The following is a 15599-nucleotide window of genomic DNA, read 5'->3' on the forward strand; positions in this document are numbered from 1 at the left end:
CAAGGGGACACCCAGATTCGAACCAGGAAACCCTAGACCGCAGCCAAGTTCTCTACAACGGAGCTATACTCCAACACCAATGCTGCATCTTGAGACAGCTCTTTTGGCTGTCAATTGTTAAACACTGAGGCTGGAGAACAAAATATGAGAAAGGAATGAATGAATGAGAAAAGGAGGACAGGCGCCAAACGGGAGGTGCCCAGATCCAGGATCCCCGGGAAAAACTGCACAGCAGAGGCGGAGAGGAATGCACGGGCCGGGCCTCGGGAGTCCAGGAGGGAGGGACCAGTTCCGCCCCACAAACGTGGAAAAGGATGTGTGGGGGGAAGGGAGGCGAACTGAGGGGCGGAGCGGGGAGGGGGGTGGTGTTCCAGGTAGCAGGGCAGGTTCACGCCAGGTACTGACGGGCACCATCTAGTACGCCGTTCAGGCAGGTCCACCTCAGCCCCCCTCCTCCATCCTCGACGGGCAAAAGGGTTGCCCGCCAGCGGGAGCCGGGCGCCCAGATGTGCAGCCCCCCGGGCTCCCGGTTCCTTCCAGCGCGGGGAGGGCCCGGTGCCCAGCCGGCTGCTCGCACCTGAACCCCCGGGCGCGCTTCTCCCGGGCTCCTTCTCGGAAGCCGGAGGACGCCAGGAGCTCCGGGGACCCCCTGGGCGCGCAGTCCCGGCCCCGCCGCCGTCCCCGGAACCCTCCCCCGCGCAGCCCCACGTCGCCGGGGAGCGCGCTTGGCCGCGCGCGCCCCTGCCCGCGGCGCGTCCCCGCCCCGGTGCAGCCCCTCCTCCCCGCCGTGTTTATTAGGGGAAGGAGGGCGGAGGCGGAGGCCAGTTCCCCAGCTCCAGCCGCGGCCGTCTCGCGCCTGCTCGCTCCGGGGACACAGAAGGCGCGCGAGCTCGGGCGTCCCCGCCCCGGCCTCTCCCGGAGCCATGAACCCCAGCTGCGCTCGGTGCGGCAAGATCGTGTACCCCACGGAGAAGGTGAACTGCCTGGATAAGGTGAGCCGCGGCTTCTGCGATCCCTGCCCCGGCCGTGCTCCAGGGAGGAGGGAGGGGAGGCGATGTCATGGGGTGTGGGGGGACAGAGACACCCCCACCCCCCAGTCCGGAAACCTGGCGATCCAAGGCGTGGCACACGGCCACGGCGGGAGGAGAGAGGGTTCCGTGGGCCGGGGCTGGGGAGGGGGTGTCCGAAGGGGCGTGGGGAGGCCAGGCCCGGGGTGGGGGCTGGGGGGAGGCGAGGGGTGCAGGCCCGCCCCCTAGGGCCGGGGAGTGAGAGGAGACCGTCGATCCCTCTCCGCGCCGAGCCGAGCGCCAAATAGGCGGAAGCTTGGGGCGCTGGGGGAGGGGGCGCCGGGGGGGCGGGGCAGAAGCCGGGGGGCCCCCGAGGAACCGTGCGGCGGGTCCTGGCGACGCGCGAGTGCTGCCGCTGGTGATGGAGGCTTCGGATCAGGACCCGACCCCCTCCGCGACACCCCCGAGTTGGGACGGCCGGAAGCCCCCGTGGTGGTGCCGTGGTGAATGCACTAGCCGACCCTCCGCCACGGCTTGCCCAGCCCCCACCCCAAATTAGAAGCCAGCTCCCCGCGCTGGGCGGTGGGGCCGGGCGGGGTCGGGGGCCGCGCCGAGATCTCCTGAAATTGTGCTCCGAGCCCGGCTTTGCAGAACAAAGAACTAACTTTTCGAAGCCGGTTTCCCCAATGGAGGGTGGGGTTGGCGGAGTTCAGGGGAAGCTGAGAGAAGGGGGAGGTGCCGGGGGTGGTGGAAGGTGGCTTTCTAGAAAAGAGCTGGGGTGCGGGGGCTTCTGATACGCCCCCTCCCCGTGCTGGGCTCATTCATCTGGTTGCCATTGTACTTGGGTGTTCCATGCAGTTTGGGTAGATCCTGACCCCTCTCCCGCACCCCATGATCCTTAGGTCGAATCCGTTCTCTTCATGCCGTTCCCAGCCTGCAGGCTTCTCGCAGGGCGGATCTGCCGCCTCCCACGGCTGGCTCCGAGTCTAAATAGTCTCGCCTTCGCATCTTGCCTTTGCATCTTACCCGGCAGGCGTGGGGCACGGGGGAAGAGGGGTAGAGTGTCCTGGGGCCAAGTTCGTCGCTCCCTGGAGCCAGGTTTTGTTTGGGAAAGGATACTTCATCCGATACTATGTAGTCTTATCTCCAACCCGCCCCCCCTCTCCCCTCTCACAGCTCCTGCAGCGAACTTTCCCCTGGGTCTGGGTGAAGACCAGGGGAGGTACCAGACTCACTCATTCTTTAGAACTTGCTCTTGGAGGAAGGGGCCAGAAGGGGGCTGGCCAGCAGGAGGCTTGGAGAGGGTCATGCTGTTGGCATAAGGGAGGTGGACACCCTCACCCCACCTTCCCAGGGACTTGCACCAGCTTTGTGCACTGTGGGTGGAGGAACAGAACCTGAGCTTGGAGGCACAGACTGAAGAGCTGGTTCCTGTTCCTGGGATTTTGTCCCACTTAGAAATTCCTTGGGGTTGCTTGTACTGAGAATATGCGGCAGGCAGAGGCAGCTTCGGTGGTGGGATGGCCGGTCTGGGGCGGGGGCCTGTGTCCTTGGCCCAGGGCTCTGCTCTCACCGCCCTTTGAATGGTCTTGGTCTCAGCCCTGGCCACTGTCTGGTGGGTATGATGATGTCACTTCCTCTGAGGTGGGGCTGGGCACTAAAGCCGGGCAGAGTGCCCAGAAGGGGCGTAACTATCCCTACCTTCCTGGGGTACATTGGCCTCCTGCGCAGATACCTAGGGTGTCGGATGTGTGGGGCGGGGAGAGGCTGAGCTCTTGCAGGGCGACTTGTGTTCTCTGGCCCCAGTTGGAAGGGACAGTGCAGGTGGTCCCCCTTCTTTAGCACCCTTCCTGCGGGAGGCGGCTGCTTTGGGGTGTTCTCACCTCTTGCATTGAGCTGCACCTGGTCTTCTCCGCCCCTGCTGGCTGTGAGGACTGCTTCCCACCTGAAGGACCTCACCTGGACGGGGCCGTTCTCAGCACCTGGGACATGGTTTCTGTCCAGTGGCCCCAGGCTTCCTGTCCACAGCTGAAGGTCTCGGTCACCCACCTCCCTCCGCTTTACCTATTTCCTTTTGCACACAATAATGTCACTCAAGGCTGAGTTTATCCTTGTGTTTGCCCTTTCTCCTCCCTGAGTCTTATCTCAAAGGCTTGGGTGGGTAAAGGCCGATCACCTCCTCTGCCCCCACCCGCAGTACCCAGAGTGCTCTGACCGGCACAGTGTGTAGAGACTGGTGCACTCTGGAATCAGGGTTTGAGGAGAAATAGGGTCTCCTCATTGACTTTCTCTCCCACTAGTCTTTATTGAGCACCTGCTTTGTGCCTGGCTCTCTGAGGGACTGCTGGAGAGCCCCTGGGCAGTGGCTGACCTGCTTGTCACAGAGAGGTGGGAAGCTGTGGCCCAGGCCTTGTTGGGAATCACCATATCTGGGGCGTTTAAGGCCAGTCGGGGGAAAGGTGGAGAATGGGGGATGGGGTGGCTCCTGGAAGGGGCTCCCTTCCTGCCAGCTCCTCCTCCTCCCCCTGCACGCAGCACCAAGAGCAGTTAGGAATGGCTTCTGCCTGAGGGCAGCCTTCCCTCTGCGCTCTCATTTTGGGTGGTGCCTTGGAAGTAATCCGGATCCTGGGAAAAAGTGGTCTTCCTAAAGTCTAGGCCTTGAGGCAGTTACCCAGGTAACTGGTGGTTTGGGTTAGCTTGGGGCAGTGTTAACACCCCCAGAGGATTTCTCTCCCCCCACCCTATCAGCCTGAGCTCTGGGAAGGAGTGAGTGGGACTTTCCTCTGTCGCCCCCCCCCCCCCCCAAGTCAGCCTCCCTTTCCGTCCAGGGTGCAGAGGGGGCACTGCCAGGTGGCCGACTCTGACCTGTAGCTCCTTGTACCATCCTGAACTTCTCCCCTCAGAGGATCCAGCCAACCTGGCCTGAGGGGTGCCCCATCATGTTGAATGCTTTGCCCCTCACTGGGGAGCTGGCTGCAGAGGAAAATGACCCTGACAGGCTCCTGGGCAGGTTCTTTAAGGCCTGAGCCAGTGCTTGAGGGCAGGGGAGGAGCAGCAGGCATGCCCGGTGCTGGTGCTGGACTTTGCCCCCGAGGCCTGAGTCTGGAATGCGTGTGATATCTTCCCTGGGTCTCCCCCCAAAGAAGAGTCTTGGCCTGGTGGTGCAGGTTGGGGCAGGATGGTGCTGGGGGCTGGGTGCAGACTGGTGCTCCTATCGGCAGGACCCCAGAGGCGGGCTGGCTCCCTCCCCAGTAGCCTTCTTGCTCTGGAGCAGAACTGCAGAGTTTTCTTGAACTAGGAAGGAAAGGGGGGGGGGAGCAGGTCTGGGTCTCAGGACAGTTAGATAGAGGTCCCCTAATTGTCACCTGCCACCCCATCACTTCCTGCCCTTGTGGTGCGGGCTGCCTCTGACAGCTGTGGACGCGTTTCCACACTCGCCCCTGAAGGCGCTCAGTTCATCTGGCTGCAGGGTTCTGAACTGGAGCCCCAGGGAGGGGACAGGAGCTTGCTGCTAACCCCCAGACTCTGAAATATGGAGGAGAAGTGACTGATGGCAGTGGGGACCCTCAGTAGCCTTGGAATCCTTCCCAGAGAGGCTGTGGTGGGGGCTGGGTAGGGCTGCTCTTTCCCTTTTCCTCCCCCAAGTCAGGGCGGCAGCTTTGCTGGCCCCCCGCCCCGGGTCCCTGCGTGTTTCTGCGTCTGTGTGTGAAAGTGGGTCATGGTCTGGATTCCGGAGAATGTTTTTCCCGGCAGGCCCCTGCGGGGCTGGGGGAGGCGGGGGGCCCAAGCAAGGGCCTTGTGGGCTGAATGTGTGGGGTGGTGACAGGACTGGGGCGATCTGCCAGCACCTCCCAGACATGGGCGGAGGCTGCCATGCTGGGGGTCGCTGGGGGGTGGGGACAGCCCTGTGTGGCACTGGCGGGCTCTGAGATCCGCCGGAAGCGTCCTTGGCTGGCCGCACCACTGGGCAGTTCCTGGATGGGTGACCAGGAGCCAGCCTGGTGGCCGGCATCATCTCTGAGTCCCTGGGTGCAGGCCTTTGGCCTGGGTTCCGGAGGTGGGGACTCTCATGACTGCTGGGGGCTGACCGCTTTCTGCCTCGAGCCTTTCTAGACTTGCTCCACTTGTGTCTCCCCGGCTCTTCCCCTACGGATGCCACAGGAGGGCATACCTGGCAGTGCTTGGGGTTGATTCTCCCCCCTTCTCCCCACCGCGTCTCCCCTGATTGGGGACCATGCAGTGCTGGGGCCAAATCTGGGGCTCCCTTGTCCAAAGCTGATGCTTCCTTCACCCTCTTCCCAGCACCTCTCCTGCTCTCGGGGCTTTGCTGGAGTCTCAGCTCTCACATCTCCTTCCTGGAGCTTGGGAGGGCGCAGTGGAGCCCCACCTGGACCCTGTAACCCTAACACGCCCTAACAGCACGAGAGCTGCCAGCCCCTGCCCTGTGGGCACTCAGCGCCTCTGGGTGCTTCTGACTCCCCAAGAATCTGAGCGGTTGGTGCTCTTACTCCCTCTGCGCACTGGACAGGGTGGCAGGACTTGAGCACGACACACAGCCAGGGCAGCCCCCTTGTTTCTTTTTGTTTTTGGGTCACACCTGGTGACACTCAGGGCCTATTGCTGGCTCTGTGTTTGGGGGTCTCTCCTGGTGGTGTTGGGGGACCAGGCGTGGCCAGGGTTCAAACCTGATCTGTTATGTGCAGAGTCTGTGTCGCAGCCCACTGAGCTTTCTTTCCCACTACAGCTGTTCCCATGAGGGAGGGTGGGTTCCATCAGAGTCTTAGATGGGGGACACTCCTGGCCGCTGTCAGCCTGTTCTCCAACTAAGGGGAGAAAAAGTGGGAGCAAAGGGTAGAACAGTGGTGAGGTCTGGAGCCTGGGATCCCACTCCTGGTTGGGGGGTTCCTATAGAAAGTGGGGGGTTTTCAGAAGTGCAACATCCCTAGGGGATCCCATGGGGCCCAGGGCTGGGAGTGGAAACGGGGGTTCCTGCCTAGAGATGGCTTCCCCTCATTCAGCTCATGCGGAGAGCTGACTTAGGCTCAAGTTTCTGCCAGCCCTCTGCCAGCTCCGTGCAGCTTCACCAGCTCCTAATGCGCCCCCACACCGAGCTTCCAACTGCTCAGGTCTCACCAGAGGGCGGGGAGGGGAGCGAGCCCGGAGCTGTCCCACAGGCCCGCTGTGGCCTTTGCTCTCTGTCTTGGGCGTCCCTTCTGAGATCCTGGTGTCTGACGGGGGTCCTCTTTCTGCTCTCCCCAGTTCTGGCATAAAGCATGCTTCCACTGCGAGATCTGCAAGATGACACTCAACATGAAGAACTACAAGGGCTACGAGAAGAAGCCGTACTGCAATGCGTGAGTGCGGGGCTGACCTTCTCCACATCTCCCTCACCTTCTGGCCTGTCCCCTGGAGGCCATCCCTGGGGGCCAGCAGGGCTGTGGCAAGTTCCCTGGGGGAGGGGAAGGTGCTTTCCCCAGGTGATGTGGCTTGTGAGAGTCTCATTCGGTCCCGGGGTGAGTGGGGACATGCACGTGTTCTTGCCACATCCCAGATGGCAGCCTGATGCCTGTGAGTGGTGATTTCTGTCCGCCCAGTATCTGCCTGCTGGCATCTCTTCTCTTCCTCATTTCCCTCTCCTAACCGCCACCTCTCACCTGCTCTGACCCAAGTGCCTCAAAGGAGGCCTTGGGGCTCCTGGCCACTGCTTTTGCTGGAGTAACTTTGCAGGGAACTGGCCACAGCCTGACCAGTAGCCAGGCCCAGGACAGACCCGCTTCTCTGCCAGGTGGGGAAAGTTTGCCGACTTGCCCTATCTTTTTTGGTGGAATCAGCTTGGACCCTGAGATTCTGCCTGCCTTGCTCTGGGAGCTGGGGGTCCCTTTCCACCCAGTGGACACTCCCTAGCCCTGGTGTCCCATCTTCAGGCTGCCTTTATGGATGAAGAGCGACTGCAAACTCTTACCTGGCTGGCCGCAGCTCCAGCCCAGAGTTTTCTCTGCCTGTTAATCAGAGCTGATGTTCACCTCAGGGGGAGTGTTGGGTGGGGCTTGGGCATAAAAGGGGTGGGAAGCTTCCTCAGAGGCTGTCTCTCCCTTCCTGCCCCCCCCCCCAAGTCCCTGACTCTTTCCACAGCCCTCCTCATGGGGTTCCATTCCTCATCAGTGCCCCTGTGGGTTTCTGCTGGGCCCTCATTCCCCAGAAGCCACTTTAACCTTGGCCCCTAGGGAGGGCTCAGCACTCTGGAAAACCTGCTGGGGGAGAAGGAGGGTCCCAGATTGGACCCTGCTCCTCCCCCTGCTCTTTTATTAGCTTCCCCGGGTCCTCTCCCCCACCCCACAAGGGAAATGGGACATTCTTCAAATTCTTAAGGACTCACACAAGCCCTGATTCTCTGCCACTTCCTTCTGCCTTGGGGAGTGGGGTGGGGTGGGGTGTGGGGTTCTGAGCCAGAAGCTGGGGCACTTAACCCCTTGGTTACTGGGTTCCTTTGGGCTAGATTCTGGGTCCCCCTGATTCCTTGGCAGTGGGGGTGGGGGGGGCAGTTGCTTAGCTTCTGCCCCTGGATGAAGCTGAATCTCGTGAAGCCCCAGCAGGTGTGGGGCTGCCTGGCAGCCTGGAGGCTGCACGGAGAGCTGAGCTGCTCATCCCTCCTCTCCTCCCAGGCTGCAGGGTGAGGATGGGGTCTCCCGTGAAGTTTGAGGGACCTAGAGGGGGCACATGAAGGTGACGCCTTCCTCCCTGGATGCTGCAAACATGCTTGTCCAGCTCTGTCTGGGCCCTCAGCCAAAGGAGCAGCTTGACCCTACTGGACACCCCCTGATTTTCGGCCCTGGCCTCTGCCCTGTTCATGGACCTTTGTACCTGACCCACTGGGCTGTTCTCTGGGAATTGCCCAGATGCAGAAGGACGGGAGTCACCTTGCCTGCCAGCCACCACTGAACCAAGCTCTGGGCCAGCCAGCCAGGCGCGGGTTCAGGAACAGGCCAAGGCAGACCTGCCTGAATGAGTGGAGGCATCCTCTGGACCTGCGTGGGTCTCACTGTCCTACCTACTCATCGGGGCAATGACCTTGTGGTGCTGGGTGCAGGCTCGGTGCAGCTGGTGCCCGGCTGTGCCAGCTCAGGGTCATGACTGTGTGGGAGGCCTGGGAGCTGATGGGGGAGGTCCAGAGCAGAGAAAGCTGCCACTGCCCCCGCCCCGCTGACCTTTCAAGACTGAGATTTGGGCCAGAGCGATAGTACAGCGGGGAGGGTGTTTGCCTTGCAAGTACCTGACCTGGGTTCGAACCCCGGCATCCCATATGGTTCCCTGAGCCCCTCCAGGAGTAATTTCTGAGCGCAGAGCCAGGAGTAACTCCTGAGCATCACTGGGCATGAGCCAAAAAAACAAACAAGACTGAGATTTGAGTTCTAGAAAGAAATTAAGTGAAAAGGCTTTTGTTTCTCTCCTCGCAGAATTGTTTGAGATGGAAGAGAACTGGGCAGAATGGGGTGGACCCCCCCAGAGGCATTTCTGAGCCAGCTCCGTGCCTACTCTGAGTGGGCTCCGCCTACCTCCACCTGGCAGCGGGTCACTTCTTCCCTGTGCCCTGTTCTTGGGCCACTCTTCCTGCCTGGCCCATGGTGCCCCCAGTGCTACAGGCCCGTGGTGGGGAGAACTGGGTAGAAGGGGACCCTCAGCAGTGTTCCCACGGGGGCAGGGCGGGTCCTTCTGGAGCCAGGATGTCAGGCTGGGTCCCCTCACTTCTGTTCCAGGCTCCTGTGGCTTTGCTGGGTTATTTTTGTCCCTTCTGGACAGAGCTGTGGTTTCTGGGGGAACGGAACTTTCAAACTCTTGGGGTGGCTTTTCTTTTGTTTTGTCTTTTGCTTTTTTGGGTTACACCCGGCAATGCTCAGGGGTTACTCCTAGTTTTGCACTCAGGAGTTATTCCTGGCGGTGCTCAGGGGACCTTATGAGATGCCGGGAGTTGAGCCCCCATCAGCCACTTGCAAGGCAGACAAACACCCTCCCTGCTGTACTATTGCTCCGGCCCTCGGGGTGACTTTTGGACCAGTTGGTGGCAGGAGCCTGGTGGGGATGTGCTGTGGGCTTCCCGGAAGTCCTGTGGGGTCCTCGTGCCCTCTCCTCACCATTCATTTAAGAGGGGGACGAGTCTTAGGTCACCCCTCTCCCAGGGCTCAGGGTAAGACCCCCTCCTGTGTCCTCACAGGCCCTGCAGGAGGCTCACAGTGGACCCCCCACCTTGGCATAGGTTTGAAGGACAGATGAGCTCTCCGCCAGCCTGCCAGTGCGCGTCCCCCGAGGCCCCTTGGCGGGGGCGGCCTGTCCGAGCATTGGATTGGATATGGCTGTCCTTGACCCGTGCTTGGGCCTCAGGGTTATCGGTTTCGGGGACGCAGTGAGAGAGGCAGTGCCTCTTTGCTTGCCCTGGGCCTGGGGCACATTTCAGCGTGCGTGTGCAGGGACACTGGTCTCGGGTGGTGGCTTTGTCTGTCCTCTGGAGCTGCCAGCAGCTGCCTGATTGCCCTCCCCCTGCCCGTCCCTGTCCTTGTCCCCTTCCCCAGACTCCCGCCCTTCCTTCACACACTCCCTGCCCCCCCCTCCACCCCCAGTCCAGATCCTGCTTTGGGTGAGGGGAGGGGCCGGCACTGGGGCCCACCCTGTGGAATGATTAACCAGGGCCACGGGAGGGACAAAGAAAGTGCTGTGCTGGGGACCCAGTTCAGGGCGGGCTTGGGCGGGCTTGGGACGGCTGGTTTCCCCCATCCTGCCCTCCCCACCCCCACCCAGAGACCCAGTGGCAAGGAAGGCGTTGTGGGGTCCCCGAATGGGTCTCACACCCACCCTGGTGTTCTCACGTGCTGGAGGGGCGGGTGGTGGCCGCGTGGGGGCAGAGAGGGCCCAGCTCTGCTTCCTCCCAATTGTTTCCAGCAAGGCAGTGGGGGAGGAGCACTGCCCTGCCTCCCTGTTCCCACCCTGCTGAAGTCAAGCCTGAACCCCCCACCACCACCTCCCCAAGGGGCCTAGGCGTGTCCTCAGGGCTCCTCTGCAGTTGAGGACACTCCTGCTGCCCTCGGCTCTTCCCCACCCCCACAGACTTCCCTCACAGGCTGCAGCTCCACGGAGCTCCTGCCTGGAGCTGAGGATGCGGTTGCCATGGGAACTCGAAGCGCAGTGAGCTGGGGATGGGGAGAGGGAGAGGCAGGCTGCTCTTCCAGGGCTGGGGGCTACGGGGAGGGGACAGGGCTGACCCAATGGGAGGAATATAGCTGCTGCCACTGCTCCTGCGTGACACCGGCCGCCTGTGGCCAGGGCTGGGGGCTCAGGAGCTAGGACAGGGTGTGTCTGAGAGAGGATAACTCCCCATTCCTGATGAATCCAGTCATCTGAAGCTGGACTTTAGTCCCCAGATCAAGTCCCTCACGATCCAGGCAGCACCCCCTTGCCCTTTGGATGGAGTTGTGTTCTGGCTGTGGGGGGGCTGAGTTCCGGAAGAAATGTGAGTTCTAAGGGAGGAGGGGCCCAGAGAGATATAGTTCAATGGGGAGCGCACCTGTCTTGCACGTGGCTGACCTGGGTTTGATCCCCAGAAGTCCATATGGTTCCCTGAGCCCCTCCAGTAGTGACCCTGAGCACAGAGCTAGGGGTAAACCCTGAGCATCACTGGGCGTGGCCCCCAAACAAAAGAAGGATGAAATATGTACTAGCCAAGCCCAGAGATGCTGTGGTGGGGTGGTGGTGGGGGTCCCCTGGGATGTTTCTGGAGGCAGAGAGAAGGTGTGGCATGCACATGTGGTCCGGGCCTTCACAGGACATGTGTGCAAGGGCCCCAGATTGGCAGTGTGGACATGTGTCGGGCCGGTCTGCTGCCCTTGTGCCAGACGGGATTTCCGGATTTGCAGACTGGCCAATGAGGCGTCCTGTGTTGGCACGTGCTCTCGGAGCACATCTGTGCATCCAGCGCCACCCTCCCCCCACCCCAGAACCCCGCACCCTCTCGTGCCCAAGGCTCTGCTGCTGCACTCCTGGGCCTGCCGGCAACAGCCTGGCACCCGTCCCCAGCAGCTTGCTGGGAATAGCTCCTGAGCACGACTGGGTGTGGACCAGAAACGGGGGGGGGGGGGGACATACCCCAGGCTTCTCCCCACCTACCCTGCCTGCAGAAGGGCATCTGTGGGGGTGCATCTTGCAGGTGCCCCCTCCTCAGCCTCAGTGCCCACCAGTCCTGCTGGGACTCTGACTTGGGTCCCTCCTGCTGGTCTCCCTTTGGTCTGTGGAAACAGGCTCCCCAGAGGGCTGCTCCCTCCCTGCCACTGCTCAGACCTTTGGAACTGGGCCTCATAGCCGTGGGTGGCCTGGCTGGCCTCACTGCCCCCCCCACCCCCGCAGCTGCAGCCGTCACCCCATGGGGCCCTCACAGGCTGTGTCTGTTGTCAGCTGCGGGCACCTGTGCTTGCTCTTCAGCCACTTCCCTCCCTTGGCCAGGGAAGGGAAAAAATTGGGGGTCTGGGCCCATGGGGGAGGTAGGAGGGGGTGGGGTGGGGCTGCCTTTGAGGAGAGGTGCCCTGGTCACTGAGTCTTGCCCCCCAGGAAAGAGGATTTTCCCAGGGCTGTAATTTCCCCACCCCCTGCCCCATTGGTCCATAGCAGGGTCTGGCTCACTGCCCTTTCCGGGGAGGACACACACACCCCACTTCTGCCCTTCACAGTGGAGGCCCAGACAGAAGTCGTAGGCTCACATGTGGCTCTGACTCAGGGTGGCGGCCTGCGAGCACCCAGGGTGATGCCCAGAGGTAGGAGGGCAACTCGTGCCCAACCCCAGGGTGTGTGGGCTTGGAAGAAGATGAGCCTGGTCAAGGCACACTGCCCGCCTAACCTCAGGCCGCTTTTGGAGGAAACACCCTCAGCCCTTGCAACAAGCGCACAGACCACAGGATGGTTTTGGGGGGAGGGGGCTTATGCAGAAGTTGTCGGTGGAACATGGAACATTAGCCATTAGAGCTTGGGATACAGTATATAGCAAAGCCCCCCTGCCCCCCCCCACACACACACAATCCTCTCCTGCACTAGCAATGGTGAGAGAGTGAACTCAGAGGAATGATGTGATGGATCTGTCTTGTAGTTTGAACTTGGGGCCTCACATTTGCAAGGCTGGTGCCCTCGGGCTAGCCACATCCTCAGTCTGAGAAATCTAGCATGCACGGTCAGCCGAGTGCCCGGTCTCCTCCCTGGGGGAGAGCGGGCTGCTCTGGCTGAATAGTTGCCAGCTGCCCTTCTTTCCTGGGGCTGGACATTGCAGGGCCAGTCCTTTCCCACATCTGCTGGCCCCGGGAAAGGGTCTGGGAGGCCTCCTTCTTGACCTGCCCTGAGCCTCAGTCCCCCACCTCTGCCAGAGGGAGACAATGGGCTGTCAGCGGCCAGAGTTTGTTTGACTCTCGGGGCCAGACCGAGAATACGGTGGGGAGGGCATTTGCCTTGCACACGGCCGACCGGAGTTCGAACCCTGGCATCCCATATGGTCTACCAAGCACTGCCAGGAGTGATTCCTGAGTGCAGAGCCAGGAGTAACCCCTGAACATTGGGTGTGACCCAAAAAGAAAAAAAATCAGAGTTTGTTGGACTCTGGCTTGGACAAGGAGCACAGAACACCTTATTATCTGTGCTCAGCCACCAGCTGGATGCCTCCTCTCTGACCTCCAGGTCATTGTCCTGCCTGCTCTTCCCTGCAGCTAAATTGTGAAGCCTTTGAAAGAACACATTCCTTTCACTTACCTCACCTCCTCCAGGAAGCCCCTGGGACATGCACTTCTTTCTCACTAGTTTTGTTTTGTTGGTTTAGTATGGGGCCACACCCTGCGGTGCTCTGGGAGCTCTGGGCTTTCTCCGGGGCTCTGAGCTCTTGGATCCTTCCCAGTGTGGCTTGGGGGGGACCTTTTGGGGAGCTCGAGAGGGAACCTGCCTGGGTCAGGTGTGCAAGAAAGCCCCCTGCCCACTGTACTGTACTTGGCCCTCTCGTCCCTCTCTCAGCAGTGTGGCTCGCTTCTGTTTCCGGCTTTTGCCTGATGTGTCCTGACCCTGCCCGTCTTCTCCCCAACTGGTGGGGCCACCTGTGGCCCCAGTTCTCCTGTGTGCTCAACTCTAAGACGTGCCCCAACCGGGGGGCATAAGGAGTCCCCAGCGGGTCCCCGGGGCCTGCGTGGGCCCCACTGTGGTCTCCCTGGCGGCCCAGCCTTGTCTTCCCTGTGTGGTCCTGGCCTAGCGCCAGAAGCATGAGCTGCCTGCGAGGGAAAGAGGAAGCTGTCTGGAGAGTTGGACGTGCCCCCCAGCCTGACCCCTGTTCTCTCTCCTGCAGACACTACCCCAAGCAGTCCTTCACCATGGTGGCCGACACCCCGGAGAACCTGCGCCTCAAGCAGCAGAGCGAGCTCCAGAGTCAGGTGAGGGCACCGGAGGGAGGCGGGGCCGGGCGCCTGATTTGGCCAGACTCCTTCCCCTGTGATGGCTCAGCGAGTCACCCTGCCCCCGCCCCACACCCAGTTACCTCATGTCCTGACCTTACAGGGAGACGGGGGTGGGCCAGCTCCCACTTCCTACCTGGAAGGATGTGACTGATTCTGCTCGGGGAAATTTCATGGGTGTTCCCCTAAGCACACCTCCCTGCAAGCTGCTTCCCTGCCCCACGAAACCCCCAACTAGAGGTGTGAATTAGAGTCCCATGTCAGTCCCAGGTGCTCAGTGGCCCAGCAGTGGCCCAGTCCCAAGTTGCTTTTTATTTTATTTTATTTTTATTTTTTTTGCTTTTTGGGTCACACCTGGCTGATCATCAGGGGTTATTCCTGGCTCTGAACTCAGGAATTACTCCTGGTGGTGCTCGGGAGGCCATATGGGATGCTGGGAATCAAACCCGGGTTTGCCGGCTGCAAGGCAAATGTCCTACCCGCTGTGCTATCACTCCAGCCCCACAAGGTGCCTTCTTGGTCAGAGCCTACACTGTCTTTGTCTCTGGGGCCTATTCCTCAGGCCCCAGCCAGCACCTATTATGGGGGAGGCATGCCCCCTGCCTGAGGGGCTCTAGGTTATGCCCTCCCCCCTCACTCCTGGAACCCTTTTAGGGTGCCTGGGGAGTTTCTGGTCAAACCTGGGCTGGACAGTGAGGTGGGTTAGGACAAAGGCCCCTTCAATGGAGACTGTATGACTCAGGGGCACCTGGGCCTCAGAGGGCTTTTTCCTCCTTCCCCTGGTCCCTGCAGTGGGGGCTCCTGTGACCAATGGTGGCTGTCCCCGGCCGGTCATAGTGGCCCAGTGGTTTGTCCAGACTTGCCAATCCTCTACAGCCAGGAAGGAACTGCAGTTCCAGTTGTACAAATGAGGAAACCGAGGCCCAGACCTCCCGTGGTAACTGAGCTCGTGACAGTGCTAACCTGCATGTAGGGAACCTCTAGCCCATGGGCCACGTGAGGCCTGTACATGCCGAGGCTCAGTGTCCACTGGATGGACATGCTGCCTCTGCTGCCTTGGCCCGTCTGCCTGCTGTGTGGTCCACAAGTGTAGTGATGAACGTCCAAGTGGCCTTTGGCATAACAAAGGTCCCCACTGCTGGCTCGAAGCTCGTGCCCAGCCCCTGGGACACACCTAATGGAGGAGGGAGTATAGGTGGGGCTGCTGTGGGTGCTAATAAGTGGGGACTTGGGTTCTGTCTTTTATCCAGAGAGCTTTCCCCAAACAACTCCGTGTGGAGAACTCCCTGTTTCCATCCTAAATGCAGGGGAGCTCCTTATACTGGGGAGAACTTAACATATTTTTAAAAATTGGGGTGGGAAACAGGTGGAGAGATTGTATAAGGGTAAGGCACTTGCCATGCTTATGGCTGACCTGGGTTTGATCCCTGGCATCGTATATGGTCCCTCAAGCCCTGCCAGGAGTGATCCCTGAGCACAGAGCCAGGAGTAGGTCCTGAGCACCTTGGGTGTGTGCCAAAACAAAAATGAGGGCCATACCTGGTACCTGGGGCTTACCCCTGACTGGGTGCTTGGGGGTTACTCCTGGCAGTGCTGGGGGGACCATGCGGGGTGGGGGAAGGAACCTGGGCCCCCTGTATACACAGCTGCATCCTAGCCGGTTTACCGTCTCTTTGCACTGGGGAAGAGCTTTTGTTTGTTTTTATTTGTTTGTTTGGGGCCACACCCAGCAGTGCTCAGGGCTTACCGCCAGCTCTGCTCAGGGATCACTCCTGGTGGCGTTCAGGGGGACCATACCCGTTTCCAGAGAATGGACCAGGCTTGCCTCTGCCCATGGCAGCGCCTTACCCACTCTGCTCTCTGTAGCCCAGCCAGGGCCTTTGGTTTCTTGCCTTCTCCTTGGCCGGTTGGGAGTGTTTGAGGAGGGAGGCAGACTGAGAGGGTGCTGGGCAGTGGGTTTGAATTTGTCTTCACTGCATTACCTGAGGCTCAGGCCTGTGTTCCGGTGGTGGGGACCCATAGGGGGACATGGGTCTATCCCTGAGGCAAAACTCCCCTCTGCCAATGGGTGTCTGACTTGCACCAGCCCAGACGAGGCCCTGGAGGCCCAGCTGGGGAGAGGAGAGGCTGGGAC

At 60.9% G+C, this 15599-nt stretch overlaps 1 protein-coding gene across 2 annotated transcripts in view; it reads left to right on the forward strand.

Annotated features, from left to right (window-relative positions):
- Positions 1–720: 720 nt before the first annotated feature.
- The window catches only part of LASP1 (LIM and SH3 protein 1), a 34044-nt gene continuing 19165 nt past the window's right edge, over positions 721–15599 (forward strand). Inside the window, exons 1-3 of one of the 2 annotated variants that reach the window (XM_056128039.1) lie at positions 721–992; positions 6267–6361; positions 13360–13444. In XM_056128039.1, coding sequence (XP_055984014.1) covers positions 924–992; positions 6267–6361; positions 13360–13444 — 249 coding nt within the window. In that variant the 5' untranslated portion in view covers positions 721–923. Of the gene's footprint in view, positions 993–6266; positions 6362–13359; positions 13445–15599 lie in introns of those variants that run through there. The other variant, XM_056128040.1, reaches the window with a different exon arrangement.

The sequence above is a fragment of the Sorex fumeus genome, unplaced genomic scaffold (assembly GCF_029834395.1).
Source record: "Sorex fumeus unplaced genomic scaffold, SorFum_2.1 ptg000063l, whole genome shotgun sequence".
Lineage (NCBI taxonomy): Eukaryota > Metazoa > Chordata > Mammalia > Eulipotyphla > Soricidae > Sorex > Sorex fumeus.